General features: G+C 46.9%; 1 protein-coding gene across 1 annotated transcript in view; it reads left to right on the forward strand.

The window, feature by feature from the left end:
• The window catches only part of GRIK3 (glutamate ionotropic receptor kainate type subunit 3), a 242,163-nt gene that overhangs the window by 139,176 nt on the left and 75,620 nt on the right, over positions 1 to 27,367 (forward strand). Inside the window, exons 2-4 of the mRNA XM_040231614.1 lie at positions 9,349 to 9,525; positions 18,326 to 18,583; positions 25,774 to 25,955. Of these exons, the coding sequence (XP_040087548.1) occupies positions 9,349 to 9,525; positions 18,326 to 18,583; positions 25,774 to 25,955 (617 nt within the window). The remainder of the gene's footprint in view (positions 1 to 9,348; positions 9,526 to 18,325; positions 18,584 to 25,773; positions 25,956 to 27,367) is intronic.

A 27,367-nucleotide genomic window follows, 5' to 3' on the forward strand; every position in this document is an offset into this window, starting at 1 on the left:
TCGGGGACTCAGTCTTCTGCCTACATCTGCCCTGGGAGCTGTGTGTTGGAGACTCTCCCAGGCCACCTGCCCAAAGGAGTGTGTGTTGGGAAAGAAGGAGGTGTGGGGTGCCTCCTGGCCCTTCACGATGAGACATGGCAGGACAGCACCGGGTTGTGAAGGTCACGCTCAGCTTAACACAGGCCCCCATAGCTCATCCGAGAGGCGGACGATGCTACCATTTGGGCACATTTCCAGGGACAGAAAAAGCCATTTTAACACTACGAGCCTTTATGCTCAGGGCATTCAGAATGTTTCTCGAAACATTTGACAACATGTCATGATATAGAAGGCGAAGTGTTGGTTGAGCTGGCCCAGCTAGTTCGAGTCCTCCGCTCCCACCCGGCTCTATGTTTTGCCGCCTGCATATGAGGTTAGTTTGGAGAGGTGGTCTTCATGATGTCCCTGGTGGAGCCCTGAGAAGAGCTATGGAGCCTTCTCGGTACCTGTGGCATCCAGTCTTTAAGAGCCCAGAGCACAGAAACGGGTTCAGGCAGTGTGGGCTGGTAATCAAGCTCTCCAGGAAAATGAAGCCCTCCTTTGTAGCACCTTCTTGTTCCTGTGGTGTAAACACACTCACCATGCCTGATTTCAAGCTGCCAATGGTTTCGCGACTTGCTTTCAAAACTCCTAAAAAGTTAACAATTGTCCCTAACAAGCTGGCTTTGGTTGCAGAAGAGAATTTACCGCATGGTAATTGTCGCAACATCTTTAACCTCCCTGGGCCTCTGTTTTCTCTTGTGTGAAATGGGATGATAACAGTGTCTATGTAATGGGATTGTAAGGGTTGTAGAGGTTCTTGTGAGTGTTAAATGAAGGGGGTGGAATGCACTCAGCATCATGCCTGGCACATGATCAGTTGTGTTGCTGTTATTATTATAGTTGGTGTTATTTGTTTCACCCATTGGGCTTCCACTCAAGGTTTTGTTGGAAGAAAACGATCCAGCTGCACCCATGCTCCCTCTGCTAACATCTTCTGGGACCCATGCTCGCACGCACGCACATATACACACACCCCATCCCATTTCCTCAGCAGCCTTGGTGTCTGCTCCATTTTATTAAAGCAGAAAGCAGTGACAATTATTTTCATAATGAACTGGCTCTTCAAATTAATGCCAATTACACTATGCAATCATGATTAAGATTATGCATTAATCAACGGTGCCAACCTACTTATTAGCCTCTTTAAATAACGATCGTGAGGAATGTATAACGATCGTGAGGAATGTATGGGAAGGAAGAGAATGGAGAGGAGCCAGTTGGATGGGGGAGCTGCCTGGAAGCGGGACGGGGTGCTCTCTCCAGAAGCCAAGACCCAGAGCAGACTTTCTTCCATGGGGTGGAGCCTGAGTCAGAACCCAAGCTCATTAGACCCTGAGCTTCCAGACTTCCTGCTCTCCAGAGCCCCCTGCACAAGAGAGAAAGATCAAGAAGACCAGAAAGGAGAAGGGAGAGGAACCCTCAACAGATGAGAGTTTTTCAATAGCTGAGGTTCGGTGCCCCTGTCCCTTCCTCCTAAAGCACTGAAAAATGAGTGTGGCTGATACTTGCCTTGGATCAATGTCACCCCTGTCTTTGGTTAGGTCTCTCAGATGCAGAGCCTGAGTCAAGGATTCAGGTGCCTAGGGTTGATGCGGGGAAGGGTGTGCTTTAGTAAAACCCCATAGGGGAGCAAGCACAGCAAAATAGAGAAGGGGACAGAGCTGGGCAGCCTTGGGTGAGATCTGGTCTCTGTCTGATGTAAGGTGGCAGTGTTAGAAAGGTCTCAGAAGCATACATGCACCACAGTTACACCCATCCTGAGACAAGGGGATGACCGTTTATAGCGATACTGCACCCAGCATCACCCAGTTAGGGCTTCCCTGGTGGCTTAGCGGGAAAGAATCCACCTGTAATGCAGGAGATGCTGAACACTTAGGTTCAATCCCTGGGTCAGGAAGATCCCCTGGAGGAGGGCATGGCAACCCACTCTAGTATTCCTGCCAGGAGAATCCCATGGACAGAGGAGCCTGGTGGGCTACAGTCCACAGGGTCGCAAAGAGTCAGACGCGACTGAGTGATTGAGCACATCATTCAATTATTGCCTGCGCTCTGCCCCCAGGACAGCTGCTCCTCCTAAGTCGCTTCAGTCGTGTCCGACTCTGTGCGACCCCATAGACGGCAGCCCACCAGGCTCCGCCGTCCCTGGGATTCTCCAGGCAAGAACACTGGAGTGGGTTGCCATTTCCCTCTCCAATGAGTGAAAGTGAAAAGTGAAAGGGAAGTCACTCAGTCATGTCTGACCCTCAGCGACCCCATGGACTGCAGCCTACCAGGCTCCTCCATCCATGGGATTTTCCAGGCAAGAGTACTGGAGTGGGGTGCCATTGCCTTCTCTGGCCCCCAGGCCAGAGGTAAGAGCAGTTCTCTAGAAAAGGACAGCCTGTGAACAGAACTAAGATTCAAAACCGGGTCTGCTGCATCTAGAACCCACTCTCTGAACCTCTGTGCTGTATAAATATTTGCTCTCTGGGTATCCCAAGACATTCAAACTTTCGGGGTCACTTTGTCCCTAATGTTCAAGTAGGATGACCCAAGCTTGCACTGTGTTTGGAGGATAGAGGTTGGATGGCAGCCCCTCCCTAGCACCTCTGAGATGCCCTAGGGCTTAAGTTTCTCATCTCTTGTTCCAACTTCCTTCTCTGCTGAATTTTCCTTGCCCTCTCTCATCCCAGCTCCTGCACCTCTTTTCCTCTTTCTGCCCCAATTCACTCTGTGCAAGGCTTTGCCCACCTTCCTTCTCTGTTCCCGAAGAACACAAGCCAGGGGTAGTTTTCTGTGACTGGCTTTGGTAAACTATGAGGCTCCTGTAAGTAAGGAGATAACAGCACAGCTCAGGCTAAACGGGCACTAAAGTGTTAGCATGGCCTTTCCTGCCACGAGGTCACTTGCCTTTGGTCCTGGGATATACTGTCCTTTCCTTTCTCCCCTTTGGGGCACACTTCCTATCTACCCTCTTTCTCTTGGGCCCTTCTCACTCATCCTCCCCACACAAACAATCAACAGCCTACCTTTGTTTCTTTTGCACAGCAATTTCCGAAGAAGGCGATGGCACCCCACTCCAGTACCCTTGCCTGGAAAATCCCATGGATGGAGGAGCCTGGTAGGCTGCAGTCCATGGGGTCGCTAAGAGTCAGACACGACTGAGCGACTTCTCTCTCACTTTTCACTTTCATGCATTGGAGAAGGAAATGGCAACCCACTCCAGTGTTCTTGCCTGGAGAATCCCAGGGACGGGGGAGCCTGGTGGGCCGCCGTCTATGGGGTCACACAGAGTCGGACACGACTGAAGTGACTTAGCAGTCAGTACTATAAATGTCTTTTCTTCTCCATCCAGGTCTTAAGGTGCTTTTACCTCTAAGATAAAGGCTGCCCTTCACTTGGAAGAGGGGACAAATTGCAGCCCCCACTGGCCAAATCCAGCCTACTACCTATTTTTGTAAATAAAGTTTTAATGAAACACAGCTGCACCATTATTTACATATTGGCTACCTCTCTCATGCTGCAATGGAAGAGTCCGGTAGACCTTCTGGCCCACAAAGCCAAAATATTTACTGCTGCTTCTTTACAGAAAATGTTTGTCAACCCTTGACCTAGAATATAGAAGCTCAGAATTTGTTTTGTTTTTTCTAAATAGCATTGTTTCACCCCTCCATTAATAACTACTAAGTCCTGGCCACATCCGGTGCATTTAGCTACATTGTTTTCTTTCTTCCTCGCAGCAATCAACCTTGGAAATATGTACCCCATTTTGCAGATGGAAAAACTGAGTCTTGGAGAGTGTAACTTCCTCCTGTGACTAGAGCTGGGGTTTGCACTGAGGTCTGGCACTCCACTGTTGGTCCTAACAGCTGACTACCACATGTATGTGCTGGCTATGGTCATCTGTTTATTGTCAGCTGAGTCCTCCTTGAGAGCAGGGGCCCAGGACTGACTTCTCTCATCCCAGCACCCAGGGACAGGTAGGCACATGAATACCAATGGGTATTCATGGAACCAAGTGGTGTAGCCTCTGGGCTTGGGTCTCAGTGACTTGAGACCCCTCTCTCTCCTTTCCACCCCCCCACCTGCCACGGTCTGAGAGGCAGGCAAGGACATGTGAAGCCCTAGGAAATGGCCCTTTCTCCCGTGACCTTTGACTTTCATTTGAGATAGGACTTCGTAATGGCTAGTTTTCTCCCTAGACTTTCTTGGGAAAAGGTTTTTTTAATGTTTATGTTTTAAAATATTAAAAATAATACTCATTCACTGGAAGTAATTTGGAAAAATCAAGAAACTACAAACAGCAAGATTAAAAGTATCTATAAATCTCTTCTTCCCAGAGAAGCTCACTGGTACCATGGTACAAATCCTTCCAGTCTTTTTTCTATAAATGTAGTTACGTGCTTTTTATTTGATAAATATGTTTCATACTGTAATATTACTTTGTTGCCTTTCGGGGGAAGCAGAATGAGCATTTCCGGTATCATTAAGTATTTTTTAAGAGCATTTTTTAAAAGCTTTTTTCCTTATTGCCAAAGCTCTTCTTCATTGCAGAACACTTGGGAGAGAAAAGCACTAAGCAAAAGGAATCCATTATCTTTTTACTTTCTAGAAAGAATCTCTGTTAACATTTTGGTGTATGCCCTTCTGGTATGTCCTTTTTTATTTTAATTGGAATTGCATTAAATTTATAAATTAATTTGAGGAGAACTGACATCTTTACAATATTGAGCCTTCCCTTCCAGGAGAAAGTTATGTCTCTCCATTTATTCAAGTCTTCTTTTATGTCCCCCAGTAAAGTTTTGTAGTTTTCTTGATATAGGAATTGCACATTTATTGTAAAGTATTTTATTTTTTTGCAGTTGCTTTTGTGAATAGGATTTCTTTTTTCCCTTGTAATTCCTCACTGTTTATTGCTGATTTATAGGAAAGCTATACATTTTTCTATATACGTTTTTATGTGCTGGCCCCTTGATGAGCTTTCTGTTTACTTTCTACTAGGTTTTGATATGATTCTCTTGAGTTTTTAAGAAAATGGTAATAAGCATCTTCAAATAATACTGTGTCTCTTCTCTGATTGCATGACTGTGATTTGTTATTTTTACCTTATATACCATGATTTTGAAGGCAATCGTATCATGGAAGATATGCTTATATAAGCTTGTGCTTAGGGAGAATGGGGTAGTGAATCCCTGTGTACTTACCACCTGGACCAACAACCCATGACTTTTCCTATCCTGTCTGCATTCCCTTCACTTCTACTCTGCCCATATTATTTTGAAGCAAATCCCGGACACCACATCCTGCCATCCTATACCCTGACTGTTAATGCCTGCAAGTTGTTCTGCCATATGGGTGTATTTTAATACATTGAGCAGTCTTCTGCTTTTGAACATCGAGTTGTTTCTATTTTTTCAATATTATGTCAAAAATATCCTTATACATAAATGTTTATGTGTCTCTAACTCTCTAACTTTTTCTAAATTTGTATCTGTAGAAAATGGAATTACTGGATCATATGGTATTTTGATCACTTATTTTCCTCTAAGCACATACACACCATCACATGATGGCTTTTCTGATTAGAAATATAACACATGTTCACTGCAGAACTTTTTGAAAATACAGAAAAACACAAAGAAGGAAATTAAAGTCATCCATAATCCTTCCACTCAGAGAGACCTCCTCTTAACATTTGAGGCAGTGTTCTCCTTGTCGTCTTTGATGGACGTGCTGCAACCCCACACAGACTCACATGCAGGCGTAACCCTGCTGGAATACCAGCTCGGGGCTGGGAGAACAACAGATTTATTTGTTCACTTTTTTAAACATTCAAAAAACCAATTTTTTAAAACAATGAAACAACCTGGATACCCATCAACTGGTGGTGAATGGGTAAATAAGACGTGGTACAGCCATACAAAGTAATACTGTTTAACAATAAAGAGAAACGAAGTACTGACACGTGCTACTACATAGATGAGCCTCAGAAACATTATGCTCGGTGAAAGAAGCCAGATGCCAAAGACCATCCGTAATATGATTCCATCTAAAGGAAGTGCCCAGGAAAGACAGATCTCTAGAAACAGAAAGTAAATTAATGGTTGCCTGAGGCTGGAGCGTGGAGGGGACTGAAAACAGTGATTGACTGTAAGTGGACTCCAGGGATTTTATAGGGTTGCTGGGAATGTTCTGAAACTGGATTGTGGTGATGGTTATGCAATTTAGTAAATTTACTAAAAATCATTGTACATCTAAAATGGTGGATTTTGTGGAATTTCTTCATGTAAATAATACCTCAATGAAGTTAATGTTGTGTTTTTTTTTTTTACATATAGAGGTTTATATGGGGAAAATAAGCAGAAAGAACAAATTAAGAAATCTATTACCTAGGACTGTTTACTGGTGTTGCTTTGAAATGTCTTCTCTTCTTTTGTCACTGGCATAAATCCCTCCTCATCTGCCTTTTTATTCTTCCTTCTTATTCTTCCTTCTCTAATGTGGGGTCACACTGCATCTCTGCTTTATAACTTTTGTTTTTCACTTAAAGCTGTATCATGGATATTTCCCAATCATTAAATGTTAGCTATTATATGGAAATATATAGCTATTTCCATGTAATAGTAAATGAATGACAAAAAAAAAAAAACACGTGCCATTCATTTACTATTTCTTTGATGTTGAGTGTCTTTAGATCCACCTCCTTTCACATGATCTGTGTACCCATTGTTGAATTCAGTTACTAGAAACTGAGGTGTTGCGTCAAAGATCTGCGAGTTTTTAAGGCTTTTTGTATATTTCTAATAGCCATCAAGGAAGGAGGATGTACTGGTTCCTACTTCTACCAACAGTTAAGCAAATGTCCATTTCCAAACACCCTGGGCAATGCTGAGTGCTATCATTTATTTTTTGTTTGTCAATGGGACAGTCAGAAAACAGTATCTCACTGTTGGCTCAAACTGAGTTTATTTGATTATTAGTGGGGATGTCCATTTCATCATGTATTAATAGTTCCTTTGTATTGTTCTTTCCTTTTGTGAAAAGCCCATGCTTGCTCTTTGCATATTTTTCATTCGAGTATTTGTCTTTTTAAAGAATTTTAAGTGGTTTTTTTAAAATTAGAGCATCAACCTTTACGTGTTACTGATATTGTTTCCAAGTTTGTTTACCATTTAATTTGGTTTATGGGGGTTTTGAAATCTATACATGTTATATTGTCTCTATGAAGTTATCAATCATTCTCCTATAATTTCTGACTTTATTGGAAGGCCTCTTCCACTTCAATATTATATAATATTCACTTATATTTATTGTCTTTTTGGTTCTTTTATAGTGTTTTTTCCCCTTCCTTCCCTTACTTCCTTGCTATTTAATCTTTACTCCATCTGAAACTTTTTTTTGATATATGGCTTAAGATTGGAATCTAACGTACATTTCTCCCAAATAATTGAATAATTGTCTCAGCACAATTAATGAATAATTCATCTTCTGCCTTCTGATTGGAAATAGCCATCTTTATCATGTCTTAAATATTTATCTCTACTAGTGCCTCTTTCTGGGGATTTTATCTCATCCTATTGACTTATCTGTGTTTTCATATGCCGTTAGGGCTTGGTTTTAATTATTTTTGCATCATGATATATTTTAAATCTGGCAGTGCAAGTCATCTCTCATCTCTGTTAGGCTGTCTCCTGTTTAGTCTTCCAGATATATTTTAGAGCTGTTTTGTCAAGTGAAAAAAAAAGTGTGTGTATCAGTTCAGTTCAGTTCAGTCGCCAGTCGTGTCTGACTCTTTGCGACCCCATGAATCGCAGCACGCCAGGCCTCCCTGTCCATCACCAACTCCCAGAGTTCACTCAGACTCACATCCATCAAGTCCGTGATGCCATCCAGCCATCTCATCCTCTGTCGTCCCCTTCTCCTCCTGCCCCCAATCCCTCCCAGCATCAGAATCTTTTCCAATGAGTCAGCTCTTCACATGAGGTGGCCAAAGTACTGGAGCTTCAGCTTTAGCATCAGTCCTTCCAAAGAAATCCCAGGGCTGATCTCCTTCAGAATGGACTGGTTGGATCTCCTTGCAGTCCAAGGGACTCTCAAGAGTCTTCTCCAACACCACAGTTCAAACGCATCAATTCTTCAGCGCTCAGCCTTCTTCACAGTCCAACTCTCACATCCATACATGACCACTATATATATATAAAATACATATATATTCTATGATTCTGATTGGAATCACATTAAACTGAAAAAGTAATTTAGACACCTCTGTCCTTGACCCTGACTGCCCAACATGACATGCTTCCTCATTTAACATGCCTCCTATTTTTATGTCCCTCACCTAAGGTGTTTTGTTTTGTTTCATTGCCATTTTTAATATTGGAGTTGGTTCATGATTAGTTATTTAATATTCGCTGATATTGCAAAGGAAATCCTTTGGCCATTTTTTACTGGTTGTTGTTTATTTAAAGTAACACTTAATTTGTGCTCACTGGTCATTGAACTTGAATCTGTTACTAGTTCTTATTGGTTTTCATGTTTAGGGATTATTTTAAGAGTTTTTACCAAGGCATTTATATCATTTGCAAATAAGAATTTTTTTCTTCCTAAGAGGTGTGCCTCTAAGTTATATTTCCTTCTTATCTCAGTGGTTAATGGTGTAATGTAACTCTTCACACACCTCCTCTTTTTTTCCTTTAATGAGCATGCCTCTTGTGTTTCACCATTAGTTGATATTAAAGGCCAATTTGAGCTGAAGATGCTTCAAGTAAGTATCTTTTCTACAGCTAGATTATTAAGCATTCTTAACAGCAGTAGATATTGAATTTTATCAAATGCCTTGCTGCATTTTGTGAGTTGATCATATTTTTCCCCTTTGAATTACTGATGCGATGGAATGATATTCATAGATTTCTCTATATTGAACCACACTTTACATTCCTGGAATACAACTCTGTGATCATAGTATGTTATCCTTATAATAATATTCTGGTAGATTCTACTTGCCAGCATTCTACTGAGAATTTTCATAGCAACATTCATAACTTGGTCAGTTTTATTTTAGCTCTGTTTGTCAGTCTCTGTTATCAGGAATTTGCCAGCTGAGTGAAATGAACTAGGAGAATTTTCATATTTCTTATACTCCGGCACAATTTCTACATAGGGGGATTATCTGGCATATTATTGAACATTTGGGGGAAGAATCTTGCCCATAAAACCTTCTGAGCCAAGCATATTTCTTAGCATACCTCCTCCTTCACCAGCACACACAGTTTTCCCCATCTCTTGTAGGAGGAATCTTTGAGTATGCAGACGGCCCCAACGCCCAGGTCATGAATGCCGAGGAGCATGCCTTTCGATTTTCTGCCAACATCATCAACAGGAACAGGACTCTGCTGCCCAACACAACCTTGACCTATGACATCCAGAGGATCCACTTCCACGACAGCTTCGAGGCCACCAAGAAGGGTGAGTGTGCTGCCCCACCATCCTCTTTCTGGCCTTGGGGGGCATAGGCCTGTGTTTGTTGTCCAAGGTCCTTAAAACATACCAAACCTCTGGCTGGGTTTGGGGATTAGCGCCTTTTCTGCCTGGTTTTTGGACCAGCCTCAGGCCCAGTTAGGCTTAAGTTGAGTCACCTCCCAGGAGCGGTGGTTTGTCCATCAGGAGTTCCCAGGCCACAGGCAAAGGCCATGAAGGGCCTTGGGAAGGGGTGGGGTATGAGGGATGGAGTCCGAGATGGGTGAGGAGGCAACCCAGGTCTTCACAGCCTCTGAACCAAAGCCAGCATTTTCACATTTACTTTTTGTTTCATTGAAATCCTGCCCAGTAAATCAGTATTTAAAATATATATAAAACAGATTATGTAGAGATTCAAACATGCAACATTTACTTGCCATAAAGGGACTTGATAAAAACAAAAGCAGCTGTGTCTGTGGCTGCAACAATTTGACCCCAGTGACGGATAACACTTGAAGTCTGACACTGACCTCAGCTTAAGTATGGTTGCCTTTTTTTTTTTTTTTTGCTGCATAATAACAATAAAACCATAATTCACAAAAGTAATTGTAGTAAATCCAATCAAACAGTTTTCACCATACCTGAGTTTTAAAAAGTCAAAACTAAAATATTGGGCTATATTCTTTCACGTTAGTGATATGTTTACAGTAAACTCTAATGCCTGCACAGAAAGGACTGGAGAACTTTTTTCCAAGATCCTCACGGAAAAATCATGGTAATTTGTCAATACATGAATGAGCTACCAATTTCCAACGTGGCATATAGCACATCTGAGTATACAAGCATGCCCTTTTGTTACTGTCTTTTAAAAATACCATATGCATATATTTAAGTGGAATTTAACTTAAAGGCCTACATAACTTTGGGAATAACTTCCATAGAACCCTAGAGGTCCATGGAACTCCATTTAAAAAAACCCTCAGACCTAAGGAACCTTGGTTCCCAGAGAAACCTAGGCCATTCCTCCCATAATATTCTTTTATAGATCCTCACTTTTCTTCTTCAAGGCCCTTATTACAATTTTAAATTAAATCATTGTAGGTATTTAATGTCTTTCCCCTCCTTACCAACACCACTGAAAAGAAGGTTCTCTCTTAGTTAACTGATATAGCCTGGCACCTAAAAGGGTGGCATATAGTAAGTGCTCAATGAAATGGCCATTGAATGAATCTGTGAATGCATAGTATGAGGACAGGGCATGGGAGGCTGAGCATCACTGCCCAGGACCACTGCCCAGGCTGAGCTGACTGTGATATCCAAGCATCTTAGGAAGACAGCCCATCCACAAGATCCCCTTGGTCTTTCTAAGGGCTTCCCAGTAGCTAATCAAGGTCTCCTGGGCTCTCAAGTGCAGACTTGCCAAGGTGCTGCCTGCTCCCAGCTCTTTTGCAAAGCCCCCTTGTAAAGTAAACCTCTCCGTACAGAAAGGCAGAGTAGCATGGGCTTGGAGCCAGACAGTCCAGAGTTGCACCCTGTCCACTCTGATATTAGTTGTGTGACCTTGCACAAAATACACAGTGACTCAGTTTTCTCCATCTACAAAATGGGCACACCTCTGTGATAGAGCAGTGCCTGGTTCACACAAAGTACCAGCAGACTTTGCTCCTTTTACATTGGCTGCCTTGCTGTCCACCCACTGAACCATCAGGTCAGGGGCTTCACACCTTCAGGCACTTTCCCGTTGGTGGTCCCTGTCTCACCCACCCTGCTCCTTCTTGCCTTGTGCACTGAGGGGTCTCTGACATTGAACACAGCTGTCACTGAGATTTTTGAGGCCACTGCCTCAGGGCCAACCTGCACACAAACTAGAGGCACTCACCCTGCTAGCCTTGAAGAGTGGTCCTTCCCCATCACTCCATCACTCACCTCTGGTGCTGGCGTGCTCTCCTCCCTACCTCCATCCTCCTAGCCATCTCCCAGCAAGCACTGTGGCCAACACCGTGCAGTCAGGTCTCCCTCTCCCTGCTGACAGTCCATGCTGGCACCCTCTGCCTGGCCTTGTCCAGCTGGAAAATGGTTGACCTCAATCAAAACTGCTCAGTAAAAAGGTCAAAACACAAAACCGATGCCTGGAGACAGAACACAGAGGCCTGTATGCACACAACCACCCCAGAGGACCAGGCTGTGCCTTCTGTCCATTTCCCCTAAAATTCACTAAAAAACTATGATAACTAGTGGTGCACAAGCCATTCAGTGCAGAGACCTTGCCCAGCAGTGAGCCAGGAGCAGAGTTTCAGAGCCTGCCAAGAAGCTTCCTCCAGTGGGAACTCACAGTCCCACACTATGTGGAACTGCCGGGCGGCGGGTGAGCAGACCCGAGATGGAGACAGTCAGCTATGAAAGTCCAATCAGATTGGTCCAAGTGACCAAAGCCACAGCCCCTCCCCATCCTACAGGAGGTCACATGACTTGTTTGCGGGCCAGTCTAGTCTACCACCAACGTGGCCCACCAGCCACATCTGTGTCGCTTGCCCCTCAGTCTCTGGGGGGCAGTCTCTAGTCATCCCTGCTGTCCCCAGGACACCAGGCTTCCTCCCACCTCAGGGCTTTTGCACATGCTGTGCCCTCTGCTTATAACTCCCTTTCCCCGTCCTACCTCTTTGTCTAAATAACTCCTCCCTCTCCTCTTAGCCTCCTGGTCCTCAGGGAGCCTTCCCCAATCCCATAGACAAGGTCAGATTTCCCTGCTTCCATCTCTTAACACCTTGGACCTTTCCATCACATCTCTGAACCCTGGCTGTGTGGATATGGGTGTGTGGGTATATTATGTGATTGCTGTCCATCGCTTCCACTCAGTGGCACGTCAATTTGCCTCCTCAATGACGTAAATACAGAATCATGGTTCTGGTGCCATACACTAGTTTTGCTTGTCTTTGAACTTTCCCTGAGTAGAATACCAATATATACTTTTCTGAGTCTCGCTTCCTTCACCCTTCAATAAATCTTGAGATTCATCTCTGTTGTCAGATGTAACAGTGGTCTCTTGTTCTTCATTGTCACGTAGTATTCCATTATATGAATAGGCCACAATTTTTAAAAGGAAAATTTACTGTTGAACATTTGAGTTGTTTCATGTGAGGCCAGAGTGCTCCTGCTATGAACATTCTTGTGGATATCTTCTGGAGCACAAACATGCTCATTTTTCATCGGCTGCATACCTTGTTGTTGTTCAGTCGCTCAGTCATGTCCGACTCTTTGAGACCCCATGGAATGCAGCATGCCAGGCTTCCCTGTCTTTCACTATCCCTCAGAGTTTGTTCAAACTCGTGTCCTTTGATTTGGTGATGCCATCCAACTATCTCATCCTCTGTTGTCCCCTTCTCCGCCTGCCTTCAATCTTTCCAATGAGTCAGCTCTTCATATCAGGTGGCCAAAGTATTGGAGCTTCAGCTTCAGTATCAGTTCTTCCAGTGAATATTCAGGGTTGATTTCCTAGGATGCATACCTAGGAGTGGAAATGTGAGGTCATCCAATGTGCATATTTCAGCCTAACAGTTTTCCAACTAATTGCTGTACCAATTAGCACCCCATGCCCCTGCAGCAAAGCAGGACAGTTGTGGTTGCTCTAAGTCTTTGCTAACTTGCGGTGAAGTATGTTTTACTTTTGGTGGTTTATGTGGCGGATGTCTCACTGTGGTTTTATTTCGTATTTCCCTGATGACCAGAGTTATTGAGCAGCTTTTCATATGCTAATAGATCATTTTGAGCTTCTCTTTCCTGGAGTGTCTTTTGGAGGCTTTCAACCACTTTTGAAAATTGAATTGCTTGTCATTTTCTTATTGATTTGTAGGAGTCTTTATACATTCTGGACACGTGTCCTTTGTTGCGTATACGTATTGCATATATCTATTGCCAATGAGCTTGCCTCCTCACTCTCTTAGTAGTATCTTTTGAGGAGCAAAGTTTTTCATTCAAAGGAGTCCAATTTGTCAATGTTTCCATTATGGCTAATGCCTTTTGTGTTCTGTTTTTTTCTATCCTAAGGTCATGAAAATATTCTCCCATGTTCTCTTCTAGAAGTTCGATTGTTTTATCTTTCAGAGTTAGCTTTATGATCTGTCTCAAATTGATTTTCTGGGTAGGGTGGGAGGTATGAGTTGAGGTATATTTTTTCTACATATTGCTGGTGGGAGTGAAAACTGGTTCAACTTCTCAGGAGAACTGTGTGGAAATATTTACTAAAGTGAAATATATGTGTGTAAGGATATTCCTAGCCACTTTCTTGATAATAGCCAAAGTTGGAAATAAATGAAAGGTCCATCAACAGCAGAATGGATAGATGGGGGAGGGTACAGCTATACAATGGAATTGAATCAGCAATAAAAACAGAAGCAACTCTTGCTATGCGTACCGTCATGGATGAGGCTCACAGATGTTGTTGAGTGAATGAACAGTGATTACTTTTGGAGGAGGGAGCCCAGTGGATATAAACTGGAAAGAGGAAGACAGAACCTTCTTAGGTGTTGCAAATGTTCTGTATTCTGATCTAAGTAGTAGTTACATGAGTACAGTTATATGTAAAAATTGATAGAAGTCTATGCTTAAAACTAATGCACTCCACTGAATTATATTATATCTCAATAAAAAAAATTAAGTGGCTCCTGTCTACCATCACTCTCCCTTAATGTCCTTCTGATAACACACCTAAGACAGACCCCTGCTGTGGTTAGAATCATCGCCGTCTGACCCTGAAGGCATTTCTGCTGTTGGATCGTACTCCCCATTGGGTACCCTCTATCCCTTGGGGAACCCCGTGTTCTGTGATCTTTATTTTTCCTTTTGATCTTTGGTTTTTAAAAATGTATTTCTTGGGAGCATCATTAGGACTCTTCCAGGGGGGTGAACTTGGGCCTCATTCTAATTAACCCAATGGTAATTCATTTTTTCTAGGCAGAGGTTCTCATCACAGCTGGACCCAGCCACCTCAGGCCCTGTGGGTTGAGGGGAGGCAGAGGCAGAGAGCCTGGCACCGCCTGCCCGGCCAGCCCTGGTTGAATCAGTCCTTCCCTCCGCATGAGGCCCAGAAGGTCTTTTCCCCTTAACAGGGACATTCACTTATTGTCTTTATTTTTAAATGTTTTGTGGAAAATTAAAAGAAGAGTGACTGCCAGGCAGTGCTTGAGCCAACAACTCAGAGAGCGTCTGTGTTTTCTTCCAAGCCTGACCGGAGTGAGCCTGGAATCGACCCAGCCCTCCCCAGGCTCCTCTGCCTTCATTTATTCTCTGGGCAGCTCAGTTCCTTTTAAGACACAAATTGATTGGGATAATTTTTGCTATAACTACAATTGCCATGGAAAGGGGGCGGGGGGGTTGCATTCAGGCTGTGGATTCCTGCAATGACTGTGAACCACTGCGTTACTGTAAAACGACCAGAAAATGGATTCAAAATTGCAGTCACAAATAATGTAATTACTGCTGTGTGTGTTCAGGGCTGCCAGAACAAGAGTTGGCTGCTGCCCTGGAAACATCTGGAGATAAAGCTGTGGCTGCTATAACCCTACTCTCGTCCCTTTGGGGCAGCAGTATTCTTCCAGGCTGGAAGCCCCTCAGAGGGTGGAAGGAACATGAAGGGAAAAGGGATGTGGAGAGAGGCCACAGAGAAGAAACAGGTGAAAGGCAGGGCTTACACCCCCTGTAACCCAACAGTGGGATCTGGTCATTGCATCTCTGGCAGAACGAAGCCCACTGTGGTCACTGTCTTCGTATCACACTGTCACCACCGCTATCAACACCTCAACCCCAGTGCCCATCACCACAGTCACTATTACCCCTGTCAGTCGTGGCATCACCCCCACTCCTGAAGCATCAGCACCGCCATCAGCAGCAGCGGCATCACAGCAGTGACAGCAGCGTCTTCATCATCACCAGTCTCATCCACGCCAACATCACCACCACCATTCCCCTGTCGTTGCCTCCATTCCAGTCATAGCATCAACATGATCACGACCAATCTTATCCGTGCCATCAAAGTTGTTTCCGGCTCCATCCACATCCTTGCCAACATCACTCTCGCGTCATCAGCATCCTCATCGTCGCCTCTCATCACCACCAGCATCGTCACCACCATCACTGTTATCACCATCAACATGGTTATCACCTCCTCTCTCATCAGCACTACCATCTTCATCCCTACCATCATCGTCACCATAACTTGCGTGACATTGACGTATTTGTCGTCGTCAATCCCCTCATCACCATCCCCCCGTGGCTGCAGCATCATCACCACTCCGCCTCACCAGTGCCATCACCGTGATCATCAACAGCCTCACAACGTGGTCTGGAGACACCATCACGACTATCATAGCTGTCACGACAGTTACCATCTCACAGTCAATATCAAAATCATTTCCTTCAAGATCCCTCTTACAGTCCTCAGCCCAGTTGGCTCTGTGCTAGCCTCCAGGCCTACATGTGCCATCCTCTGGAGGTACAGCCACGCAGCTACGGTCATACTCCTAGGCCCTGTCCAGGGGTAGCCAGTAGACAGCTCCTTGTAAGGGGTGTGGACAGAGCTTGGACATGAGAAGTAGGGTGTCCATATGATGCGTTCAAGGCCCTTTATGGTTCAGTATGAAACCAGTGGTCAAAGAGGAAGGGGTGAGGAGTGGGGGAGCTGGCGCCACCCCTCCCCACATCACTGAGAAGTCTCCATTCTCACCTGACTCTCCAGGTTGTTTTGAGCATATTTGCCAAGGTAGAAGGAAAGGGCATGTTTTATAAAACAGTTTGTTAGCTTGACTTAAAGTATTTAAATATTTAGCCACTTGATATGTGGGCCTCTATTTGATCTCTTGGCCCTGGGCTTTGCGAACCTTAGGGGTAGGTCAGAGCCCAGAAGGTCTTTCCCAGAGGCCCTTGAGGCAGCCAGGACATGTGTGAATCCACTATTCATCCATGTCTTGCCTCCTCCCGCATGCACCATGTGTTCATATATGTGCACATTGTGTCATTCCCATGGCCACAAGCTGGTGGCCACAATGCTGCGTTGAGGGTTGCAAGTGACAGAAAGCCAAATCCTAACTGGCTTAAGCAAAAAGAGAACCTATTGGTTCAGGTAACAGAAGTCCAGGGTGCCACTTGATCACGGGGCCCATATTTCTTTCTGTCTCTTAGCTCTGCTCTCCTCCACAATGACTCCATTCACAGGAAGCACCAGGGTTTTTCTGTGAGCACCAGAGGCTACACCACCTCCAGATCTTACCTCCCCCCAGGTCCAGTTAGAGCAGGAAGTTTCCCCTTTTCAGTGAGAGGTCTCATGCCATCCCATTGGCTCCAACTAGTCACATGACCAGCCTCCAAACCAATGACTGGCCTGGGGGTGGTGAGTGAACAGCCCAGCTAGAGCCTGTCGCCCTGCCACTCAGAGGCTGGAAGTGGGAAAGGCAGTGGAGCCCAGAGGAAAACTAGAGATAGTTGCCAGAGAACGGGCAGTGGCTCCTGGGGAGCCCTCCCCGTGGCCACCCCTGAGGTCCCACCTTATGGCTCTTTTAGGCATGGTCACTGCATGAGCCTGTGCCCTGCTTTGAGCCCCAGCTGCCCTGGTTCCTACTCATTTCATGCTTCCGCTGTGCCCGGTGTTTCTTGCCCTTCCCAGAAGCATCTGCCTTCTGAGCTGCCTAAGCCCTTGGGCCTCCGGCAGGACGAGTAGCTGTTTGAAGGCAGGGATTCAGCCTCCATTCACTCAGCAGTTGTCAATTAAGCACCAGATACTGTGTTAAGCACTGTTGATACACAATCATCATTTCTGCTTCATGAGTGCTGTGCTGTCTTTTTTTTAACTGAAATGTTACAGTGTGGTTTACAATGTTGCGTTAGTTTCAGGTGCACAGCGAAGTGATTGAACTACACACACACACACACACACACACACACACACACATATAATATTGAGTATAGTTCCCTGTGCTGTATACTAGGGCCTTGTTGATTATCTATTTCACATATGGCAGAGTATATCTGTTAATCCCAAACTCCTAGTTTATCCCTATGCCTCTTTTCCCTTTGGTAATCATAAATTTGTTTTCTGTGTCTGTGAGTCTATTTCTGTTTTGTAAATAAGTTCATTTGTATCATTTTTTTTTCAGATTTCACATATAAGTGGTATCATAATATCTGTCTTTCTCTGTCCAACTAACTTCAGTTAGTATGATAATCTCTGGGTCCATCCACATTGCCACAAATGGCATTATTTCATTTTTTATGACTGAGTAATATTCCAGTGTGTGTGTGTGTGTGTGTGTGTGTGTGTGTGTGTGCACGTGCGTGCATGCGCATGCATGTGCCTCTGTATGCCACATGTTCTTCACCCATTCATCTGTCTATAGACATTTAGGTTGTCTCCATGTCTTGGCTATTGTAAACAGTGCTGTGATGAACAATGGGGTACATATATTTTTTGAATTAGAGCTTTCTCCAGATACATGCCCGGGAGTGGGATTGCAGGGTCATTTGGTGACTCCACTTCTAGCCTTTTAAGGAACCTCCATATTGTTTTCCATAGTGGCTACACCAACTGACATTCCCCTCAACAGTGTATACTCATTATCTCATTCAACTTTCCTATGATTCTCTAAGGCTAGGACTATTACAACCCCAGTTTTGAGATGCAGAAACTGAGGTTCAAAGAGCTCATCAGTGGTGCAGCCTCAGAGGGGTCATCAGGCTCACAGCCACTCGTGCTCACAGTGCCTGGCTGCCTGTGAGACAGCATGACCCCTGTACTGTCCTTCTCTCCCTCCTCCCGTTGCAGCCTGCGACCAGCTGGCGCTGGGGGTGGTGGCCATCTTCGGGCCGTCCCAAGGCTCCTGCACCAATGCCGTCCAGTCCATCTGCAATGCGCTGGAGGTACCCCACATCCAGCTGCGCTGGAAGCACCACCCACTGGACAACAAAGACACCTTCTACGTGAACCTGTACCCGGACTACGCGTCTCTCAGCCACGCCATCCTCGACCTGGTGCAGTACCTCAAGTGGCGGTCGGCCACTGTGGTCTATGATGACAGCACTGGTGAGTAGCCACGCCTGGCCGCATCAAGAGCAGGAGGGGAGGGTGGCAGAGCCCCTGGATCGGGTTCTTTGCTGCTTGCTCAGCTCAGCTGCCCTGTTCACACTTACACCCAAGCCTCATCCAGTCACACTGATGCTCACCCTGCACTCACCCACAACCCCGTGCCCACCAGCCACATCCACCCAAGCTGCTCCACACCTGCCCCGAACTGCCCCCGCCCCAACCCAGGCAGCATGCTCCAATCTGCACTCACACCTGCATGGCCACGCCCACACCTGCCTACACCCTCACGTTCACCCATTCTCACCAGAAGCACACACATCCAGCTCTGTGCTGTGGGGCTATGAGCACAGACTCTGGATTCAAACCAAACAGTACATGATGTGGGCTGACCCTGCACTTAATAGCTGAGCAGCACAGAGCTATTTCCTCTCTGCCTCCTTCTTTCCAAAGACTCAAGTCCCAAGACGTTTCTTAGCCCTGCCTCTCAGAGACTGACCTTGGCAAGTCACTTAACCCATCTGGCCCTGCTCTGCCACGTGATAAGCCAAGAACTATAGCAGCCAGTTTGGAGAGAGCCCTCCAGCTCTCAGCTCCCTGTGATTGGATGCTCTTGATTACCTCCTAATGGGGACTCAGGGTAGTGGGGAGAGACTCCCTCAGAAGAGACGCTCAGAAGTTGTTTCGTTAACTCAGGATTCAACAAGCATCTCTTGAGTTCCTGCTCTATCAGAAGCACCGGACTGTAGATCCTGGGTGGCAGAGATCCCCCCAACCCCTGCTCACTGCCCCCAGCCATCGAGAGGTGCTGTTGCCCAGCTCCAAGTCTCAGCCTGCGTCACTTCAGCCCTGTTTTGTCTGTCTTCATGCACCACTATGAATGATTGTCTGTCTCGGAGCCTGTTTCTGCCTCCAGACCATGAACCTTCTGTGCCTCTGGCGTTTAGCATAGCACCTGGTACAATGAATACTGTTTAAATATTTGCTGAGTTGAGTTGAGCTGAAAATAAAATGGAAATAAACTGTAATTAAATATGGCAGGAAACGGCATGTTGGGCACTGGTAAGGAAGAAGAAATAAAGATGAAGTTATCCCATCTTCTTTTGAGAAGTTAGTCACATTGAAGAGGAGTGAGTGCCCACCCAGAGCTCACTGGTCTTTTCCTGGCCATCAGAGCTAAGAACCAAGTGACATGTTCATACAGTCAGAGCTAGAGGCGCTTGGGGAGGGGAAGCTCCATGACCTTGGCTAGTGTGGGCTGATACCAGAGGAACAGCGACATGAGCCTGGCTTTGAGGATGGGTGGACAGGAAGAGGAGTCATGAAGGCATTATACGAGGGAGGAACCGCAGGGGATCCCAGTATGGTAGGTGGGAGGAAAAGATCAGATACACAGTGTGTTATCAGGCTGCGGGCAAGGTCTCTGCAGTCTAGCTTCAGAGTTCAGACTTTATCTTGTAAGTGGCTGAGGACCATTGAGTTTTGTTGAACAAAGACATAGAATAATAAAAGCAGCGTTTTAGAGGGTGGCACAGACAGCTGGGCAATCTGGCCACCTGATGCAAAGAACTGACTCATTGGAAAAGACCTTGATGTTGGCAAAGATTGAAGGCAGGAGGAGACGGGGACGACAGAGGATAAGGTGGTTGGATAGCATCACCGACTCAGTGGACAGTAGTTTGAGCAAGCTCCAGGAGTTTATGATAGACAGGGAAGCCTGGCATGCTGCAGTCCATGGGGTCGCAAAGGGTTGGACACGACTGAGCGACTGAACTGAACTGACAGCAATGTGCAGAGAGTTAGAGGGAGAACGTGGAGCAAGAAGACTGGAGCAGAGGTGGCCATATTGGTCCAGGCAGGCACAAAAGGGTTGCTTGGAAGAGAATTTGGGGCCAGCACGGGAGGGAGGAATTAGCTATGAACGGATCATATTGAAATTGTGTAGGAGTGTCATGGGCACAGAGTGGCCGCAGTAGACACTGACATAAACTGCTGCCCAGCAGGACTGGGGCCTCCATATGCTGGATGCAAGTACAGAGAGAGGCTTTGCAGAGGAAGATGCTATGGCATCAAGGTGGTCCTGGTGAGACTGGTCCAAGCAGATGCTGAGATCTGGAACCTCCTCTCCTCGTGAATGTCTAGCTCTGATTGTATGTACACAACACCTGATTCTTGGCTCTGACGACCAGTGGCTTCTCGGTGGGCACTCACTCCCCTACAATATATTAACTTCTTAAAAGAAGATGGGATAGCATCTTCATTTCTTCACCTTTCCCAATGCCTGACACACTTTTTCCTTCGGTATTTATCATTTAATTCAATTTTGATATTTAATTCAATTCAACAAACATTTAAAACATAGGGTAGTCAGTAATGGCGCTGGTTTAGTTAAGACACTTAGTACTAGGTATTCAGTGTTGGATTCAGTCAAACAATAATATGACTTTGATGAAGAATAGTATTAGTAGGAAGTATGTTCCCAGAATCAGGATATTTCAAGGGGACAGCTTGTGGGTCATCAAACCCATGAAGTGGGAAGCACTTAATAGCAGGCTCTGACTGTATTTGCTTTGGGGGTTGTTTCCATTAGGATATTTTGGCTGTAAGTACCAGACAACCCAACTCAAATTGACTGGAGCAGTAGCCACTTAGTTATCTCACTGACAAGAAGTCTGGAGATGGGCCCTTCCTGGACAAGTTTAGCAGCTCATCCGAGTCAGGATGCTGGATCAGTATCACTGCAGTTCCCTTAACTTTCCCCCTCATGGTCACAGTAAAGATGCTCCAGCTCCAAATATCAGATCCTCACATGATGATACCCCAGGAAGTGGGAAGGAAAGAGGTAGAAGACAAAGGGGTTTTACTTAATGTGATTTGTGCCTGTTCAGGGAGAAAATCTGTCTCAGAACCTTCCAGCATACCACCCTATACAGTTCATTGAGTCTGTGCTCACTACCCTAAACATCCCATTCAGATAGGAATGAGACTCCTACTGATTGATTTCACCTACCATGAGTCATTTCTTAGGGCTGGCACACAGCCACCAAAATCAATGGTTCTCTTAATATGCTAGAAGAGGGGACGTCAATTATCTATTTCGATAATAATTCTGTATAACAAACCACCCCAAAACAATGTGGCTTGAAATAATAAGCATTTGTTTAGCTCACAAGTCTGTAGAGTCAGTGACTGAATGAGGTTGGTCAGGCAGTTATTCTGGTCTCAGCTGGATCACTCACCTGCCTGGGGGTCGGCTGAGTGTTGGCTCAAATAGACCAGCCTTGGCTGAGATGAGAGGGTAGCTGGGCTCTCATCCTGCAGCAGGCTACCCCATGCATGTGGTTATGACAATGGCAGCAGGGAAAAGAACAAAACCAGTGTACAATTCCATTTCAAGTATTTGATTTCGTCATGCCTGCTGATACTCCATTGGCCAAAACAGTTCACACAGCTGAGCCCAGTGTCGTGGGTAGAGCAAGTCACCTGCCCACGGTTAGAGGGCACTGCAAAGTTACACAGCAAAGGGTGGGGATGTAGGGAGGGGTGAAAATTGGAGTCATCACTGCCATCCACTACAGGTAGAACTGCTGTACCTGGGATCTAAAGAGTAGATATGACTAAGTGATAACACAGAGAGGTCAATGGCACGAAAAGATGAGTTGTTATTCACAGTTCCCTAAAAGCCGAAGGGGGCACACCATGGCACCTAGGGCCACATGCAAGGCTGGTCAGGAGGTAGGAGCAAGGGGAAGACACAGGCAAGAGCCTTTATTACTCTAGAGCCTTTATTACTTATTCCCTGGTGGCTCAAGTGATAAAGAATTCTCCTGCCAGTGCAGGAGACGTGGGCTTGATCCCTGGTCCAGGAAGATCCCATGGAGAAGGCAATGGCACCCCACTCCAGTATTCTTGCATGGAAAATCCCGTGGACAGAGGAGCCTGGTGGGCTACCGCCCATGGGGTCGCAAAAGAGTCAGACATGACCGAGTGACTGAACAGCTATAAGATTGCCCCTATTACTTCTAGGTGGAATTTGTTAGGTGTCACCATCCCATATGGGGTAGGAAGCAAAACACAGATTTGGGAGTTTGTGACTGAAGAGTTTATAATATGATTTTGGTGTGCCAGGAAAACACAGGTACTAGGGATACAAACAACTTTGGTCATTCGTTTGGCCCATGATTTCAGGATGCCAAGTCATCAGTTACAGAATATCAAGAATGATTATTCCAGGGACCAACGGTGTTTGCCTCTAGAGTTTTGCCATGCAAACCTAATCTGCACACAAGCCAAATTTATATCAAGAATGAAAGGAAGGGGCTTAGAAAAAGCTGGGGTTAAAAAAAAAAGGGGCCCATGCTAAGAGCCCAAAAGATTGGGTCTTGAAATTTGATCCCATTGCTAACATTCTGCAGAATCTTGGGAGGATCACATAACCTTTATGGGCCTCAGTTTCTTTATCTGAATATTGGAACCAAAGCACCTACTCTGTATGTGTTCTAGGACAGGGAGATGGTTAAATAGGGTAATGAATGCAGAAGTGCTTTGTAAGTGAAAAGCATGACTTCAACAACCATGATTCACTGCAGATATTTTGAGAGAGATTGATTAGGGAAGCAGCCAGGAAGGAGTGCTAATCTCAGGCAAACGAAGAACCTAGTCCTCTGCTGGGATGGGCTAGGATGAGCCTCTGGTCTCCTTCAGGAATACGCTGATGGGAAGGAGTTCTGACACTTGCTGTGAGAGAATGTGGGTCACTGTGTATTACACGGGGCAATGAACTTGGCTGACAAGAAGGCGCTGATGGCTCTCCTCCAGCATCCACACTGTCCCTATCCTCATGTCCTGGGTCCCCAAAGCCCATGTGCCTACTGATGCTGTACCTGGGTCTGAAAACTGAGCCAGTCGGAGCAAAGTGTGAGCTCAGAGCCTCGCAGGGTAACAGGTGTGAGCAGGCAGCAGCATTCAGCCAAACCAAGGACTTCTGGGGTTCGTTGAGGAGGGAGGGTAAGGGTGGGGGTGGGGGATTTGGGGGGAGCTTGCAGCCCTTCCCTCCTCTGCTAAGATTACCTGATATCCCCTTCCTGCCCCCATCAAGTCTGGTATTAGGAGGTACTGGGGTCCCTGTTTGGTCCAGAGCCCTCCAGGACTCCAGAGCCCTCTCCCAGCCACACACCTGGATCTAAGACTATCCAGGAGGCCAGGGGTTCCTGATGCCCACAGTCAGGGCAAAGCTTGTTTGGAAGCTCTTTGGGAGGCTTAGGTCCCAGAGAAATATCTCTGTCCTCCCCAGCAGAGATAACTCCTTGGTAGTTCCGGTGGTAAAGAATCTGCCTGCAAAGCAGGAAACCCAGGTTCGATCCCTGGGTTGGGAAGATCCCCTGAAGAAGGGAATGGCTACCCACTCTAGTATTCTTGCCTGGAGAAGTCCACAGACAGAGGAGTCTGGCAGGCTACAGTCGATAGGGTTGCACAGAGTTGGACACGACCGAAGCGACTTAGCACACACACACATCTATAGGGCTTAATTTCTTTCTATGTGTCCTGACTTCTGCCCTGTTGGGATCCTTCTCAGGTTCTAAGTGGGGACCCCCAGACTCACTCCCTCCCGCCCCAATTTGAAGTTAAATTTAAAGAGAGTTATCTCTTACCAGTTGCCCTGGCACAGCTCCTGGGAGTCATCTGATAAGACCAACTGGCATCTCACATCCATCTCATACCTATACCTCAAGCAATGTGTGTGCTGTTTGACTGGGGTGGGGGTGGGGGGACAGATTCTGGGTCCCTAGAGTGGGAACAGATCCCTTCTGAGTCATGTGGACTGAGCATGGGGGAGGAGTTGTTCCCCGAAGGAAAACCAGAGTGCTGTTAGCAGGGAAATGGAGCATGGCTGAGTGGACAGTGCAGCCAGGATGCAGACACCAAGCCCTGCGTATGGGCAGTGAGCCCAGCAGGTGGGAGGGGCCGGCCTGCCGGGGACCCTGGCCCTGTGCTGCCGCAGCCCTCCCTGAGGTGGGCGGGGCTGTAGAGACCAGCAAGCAGGCTTGTTTCCAGGCTAAGCACAGAGGAGTCAGCAAGAAGGGACCTCAAAACAGGGACGGAAATGAACTTAATTAGGCCTAAGCAAGCCATTTGTCTTTAGGAAGTGACATTCAGTTTTCCCTGGAAGTCCCCAGATTAACTGGTTTTGCAAAATGCCAAGGTGGAGGATGGATTTTTCAGTGTAGAGAGAAGAAAAACAGTAGCCAGTCCAATTATGGAAATTGGTGTTGAGTACAACCAAAGCACCAGGCCCTGTGCCGTGGGAGTGTGGAGACCTAGCCCCCCTGATGTTGAAGAGCTTGTGACAGGACAAGGAAAGTGAGGTGAGGTCCAAGGAGGCGAGCACTGAGAGAAGAGGCCACCGAGTTGGTTGGGGGAGGCAGGATGGGAGTTGGGTAGAGAGATCTTCTCCGGGCAGAGCAGTAGGGGTAGGCTTCGAGGAGGAGGCGGGTGCATTGAGGCTGGAACAATGGGAAAAGTTTACAGAGGGAGCCTGCTCTTGGGGCTGGGGGTGGGGGCGGTGACTCAGCACAAATAACCCCTGGCCTTACCTGGTCCAACAGTGGGTACAGCTGAGCCTGAGCTGCCACTTGTGCTGCCTTCTGGCAGGTTGCTGAGGCTGTTTCAGAAGATTATGTCCTGTGCTTTGCAGTGTTGTAGGGGGCAGGGGAAGGAGGAGGGGGTTGCCTCTAATTCAGGCTCCATAAGCCTCTACACCCACTGGATGAGAGAGGAGCAGATGGGTGGAGTCAGCGGGGATTTGCTAGCTGTCTGTGCCTGCTTTTGAATCTACAGGTGTGTACACGTTATCTGTGTGTGCACACATCTTTATCTACATGTGTAAGCATGTCTGTCAACCCAAGCATATGTCCTGTCTGTAACATGCATGTGTGTGTGTAAGCATGTATTTGTGTGTGCACACATGTGTGTGTGCATATGTGGGCCTGCACAGCTGGGTGCACGGGTCTGTGCCCCAGTGTGCCAGGGCCTCTGTCTGCACACGTGTGGCTGTGTCCATGCACAAGTCTCCGTGGGCCACACGTCGGTGTCTATGTGTGGTTGTAGACCTGTGACCACCCAAGTCTATGGTGTCTGCAGCTGTGTGTCCATGCGCTCACATGTGTCTTTTGTGCCCTGCGCCCTCTCAGGGCTCATCCGACTGCAGGAGCTCATCATGGCCCCGTCGAGGTACAACATCCGCCTCAAGATCCGCCAGCTCCCCCTTGACTCTGATGACTCGCGCCCGCTGCTCAAGGAGATGAAGCGAGGCCGGGAATTCCGCATTATCTTCGACTGCAGCCACACCATGGCTGCCCAGATCCTCAAGCAGGTGCGTGGGCCCTGGCCAGCGGGAGGGAAGGCTGGGACCTGCTTGCCATTTCTCCCAGCCACCCCCATTTCCCAAACACAGGCCTGACGTCAGCCAGATCTGAGTTTGATCCCTAGTCTGCCTCTTTCTGGCTGTATGACCTTGGGTGGTCACTTTACCCCTATGAGCCTCAGTTTCACCAGGAGCAAAATGGGCACAACGGTCTTGACACTCCGACTTGGTGTGAGGATGAGACGAGACAATGGGTCAGCTGCCCAGCCAGGCCTGGAGCACAGAGGGTGCTGAGTTTCCACATCACCTTGATGCAAGTGGGAGGCAGGGGCTACTGAGGAAGCATAGAACACTCGAGGAAGCACAGAGAACTGGGGGTATCAGGAACAGCCTCCAGACTGCCTCTTCCAGCCACTAATTCCCTGCAGCCTGTGGCACTCAGTGTCACTCTCCGATCACTGGGAGGTTTATCGAGGCTCTGCATCCCATCTGCTCAGCTCTGCAGTGACGGCGGGGGAGGAGAGTGGCTTGCAGTCCTGGCCGCGCCTCCATTCCCGGACGAGCCCAGCGTGGCGTGCTGGAAACCAGACCGAGCTCTGCCAGGCACCCAAGAAATCAACAGTGAAACTGCTCACAGCCCCCTTTGGGGGTGTCGCGGCTGAAACCAAAACCACTCTGACTCGAGCCAGTGCTTTTGTGTAAAAGGCAATGATGTGGTCTCAGAAAGCGTCCCTGGTGACTGGAGGAGGCATTCTGTGGGCCTTAACACATGACCCCGGGAGAGGCAGGTGGCAGGCAGGGGGCGCAGGGATGCCGAGGGAGAGGTGCCGAGCTGGGGCCAGAAATCTATTCAAGGCCTGACACCCCCGCCCAATCCTGCAAGGGGTGCCAAGAGGAATAGCGGCCTGTGTCTTCCCCGAGGAAGCCTCCCACCAGGCACCTTCACACAGCAGCTAAAAACTCGGTTGAGGGCGTGAATCCTGTTCCTGCCCTGGGGCGTGGTGTACCTGAGAGCAAGTGGCCCCGGGGTCATCCCCTGCTCTATAGATGGAGTGAACGATCCCTCCTTCATCTGGTTCTGGAGGATTTGGTGAGACAAATGAAGGAAGGAGTTCATCCTTGTGCCCAGGGCACAGTCAGCACTGGATGTGGCACAGCTTTAAACTCAAAGTGGGAGAAACAAAGCTTCCAGAAGTCCCTTAACCCTCGTTCTCTGGCCCATGGTGCCCAGCGCCTCTCTCCTTTTTCAGGCACGTGGAACCAAGTAATAAAGACCACCACTGCTCATGTTCACTGAGGAGTGACTCTGTGCAGTGTACACACACCCCTGGGAAGTGGGGCGATTATCCTGCTTGATTTACCAGCAGGGAAACTGAGGCTCCAGGGGAAAGTCCTGGGCCTGAGGTCACCCAGCCAGAAAG

The sequence above is a fragment of the Oryx dammah genome, unplaced genomic scaffold, assembly GCF_014754425.2.
Source record: "Oryx dammah isolate SB20612 unplaced genomic scaffold, SCBI_Odam_1.1 HiC_scaffold_28, whole genome shotgun sequence".
NCBI classification, from domain to species: domain Eukaryota; kingdom Metazoa; phylum Chordata; class Mammalia; order Artiodactyla; family Bovidae; genus Oryx; species Oryx dammah.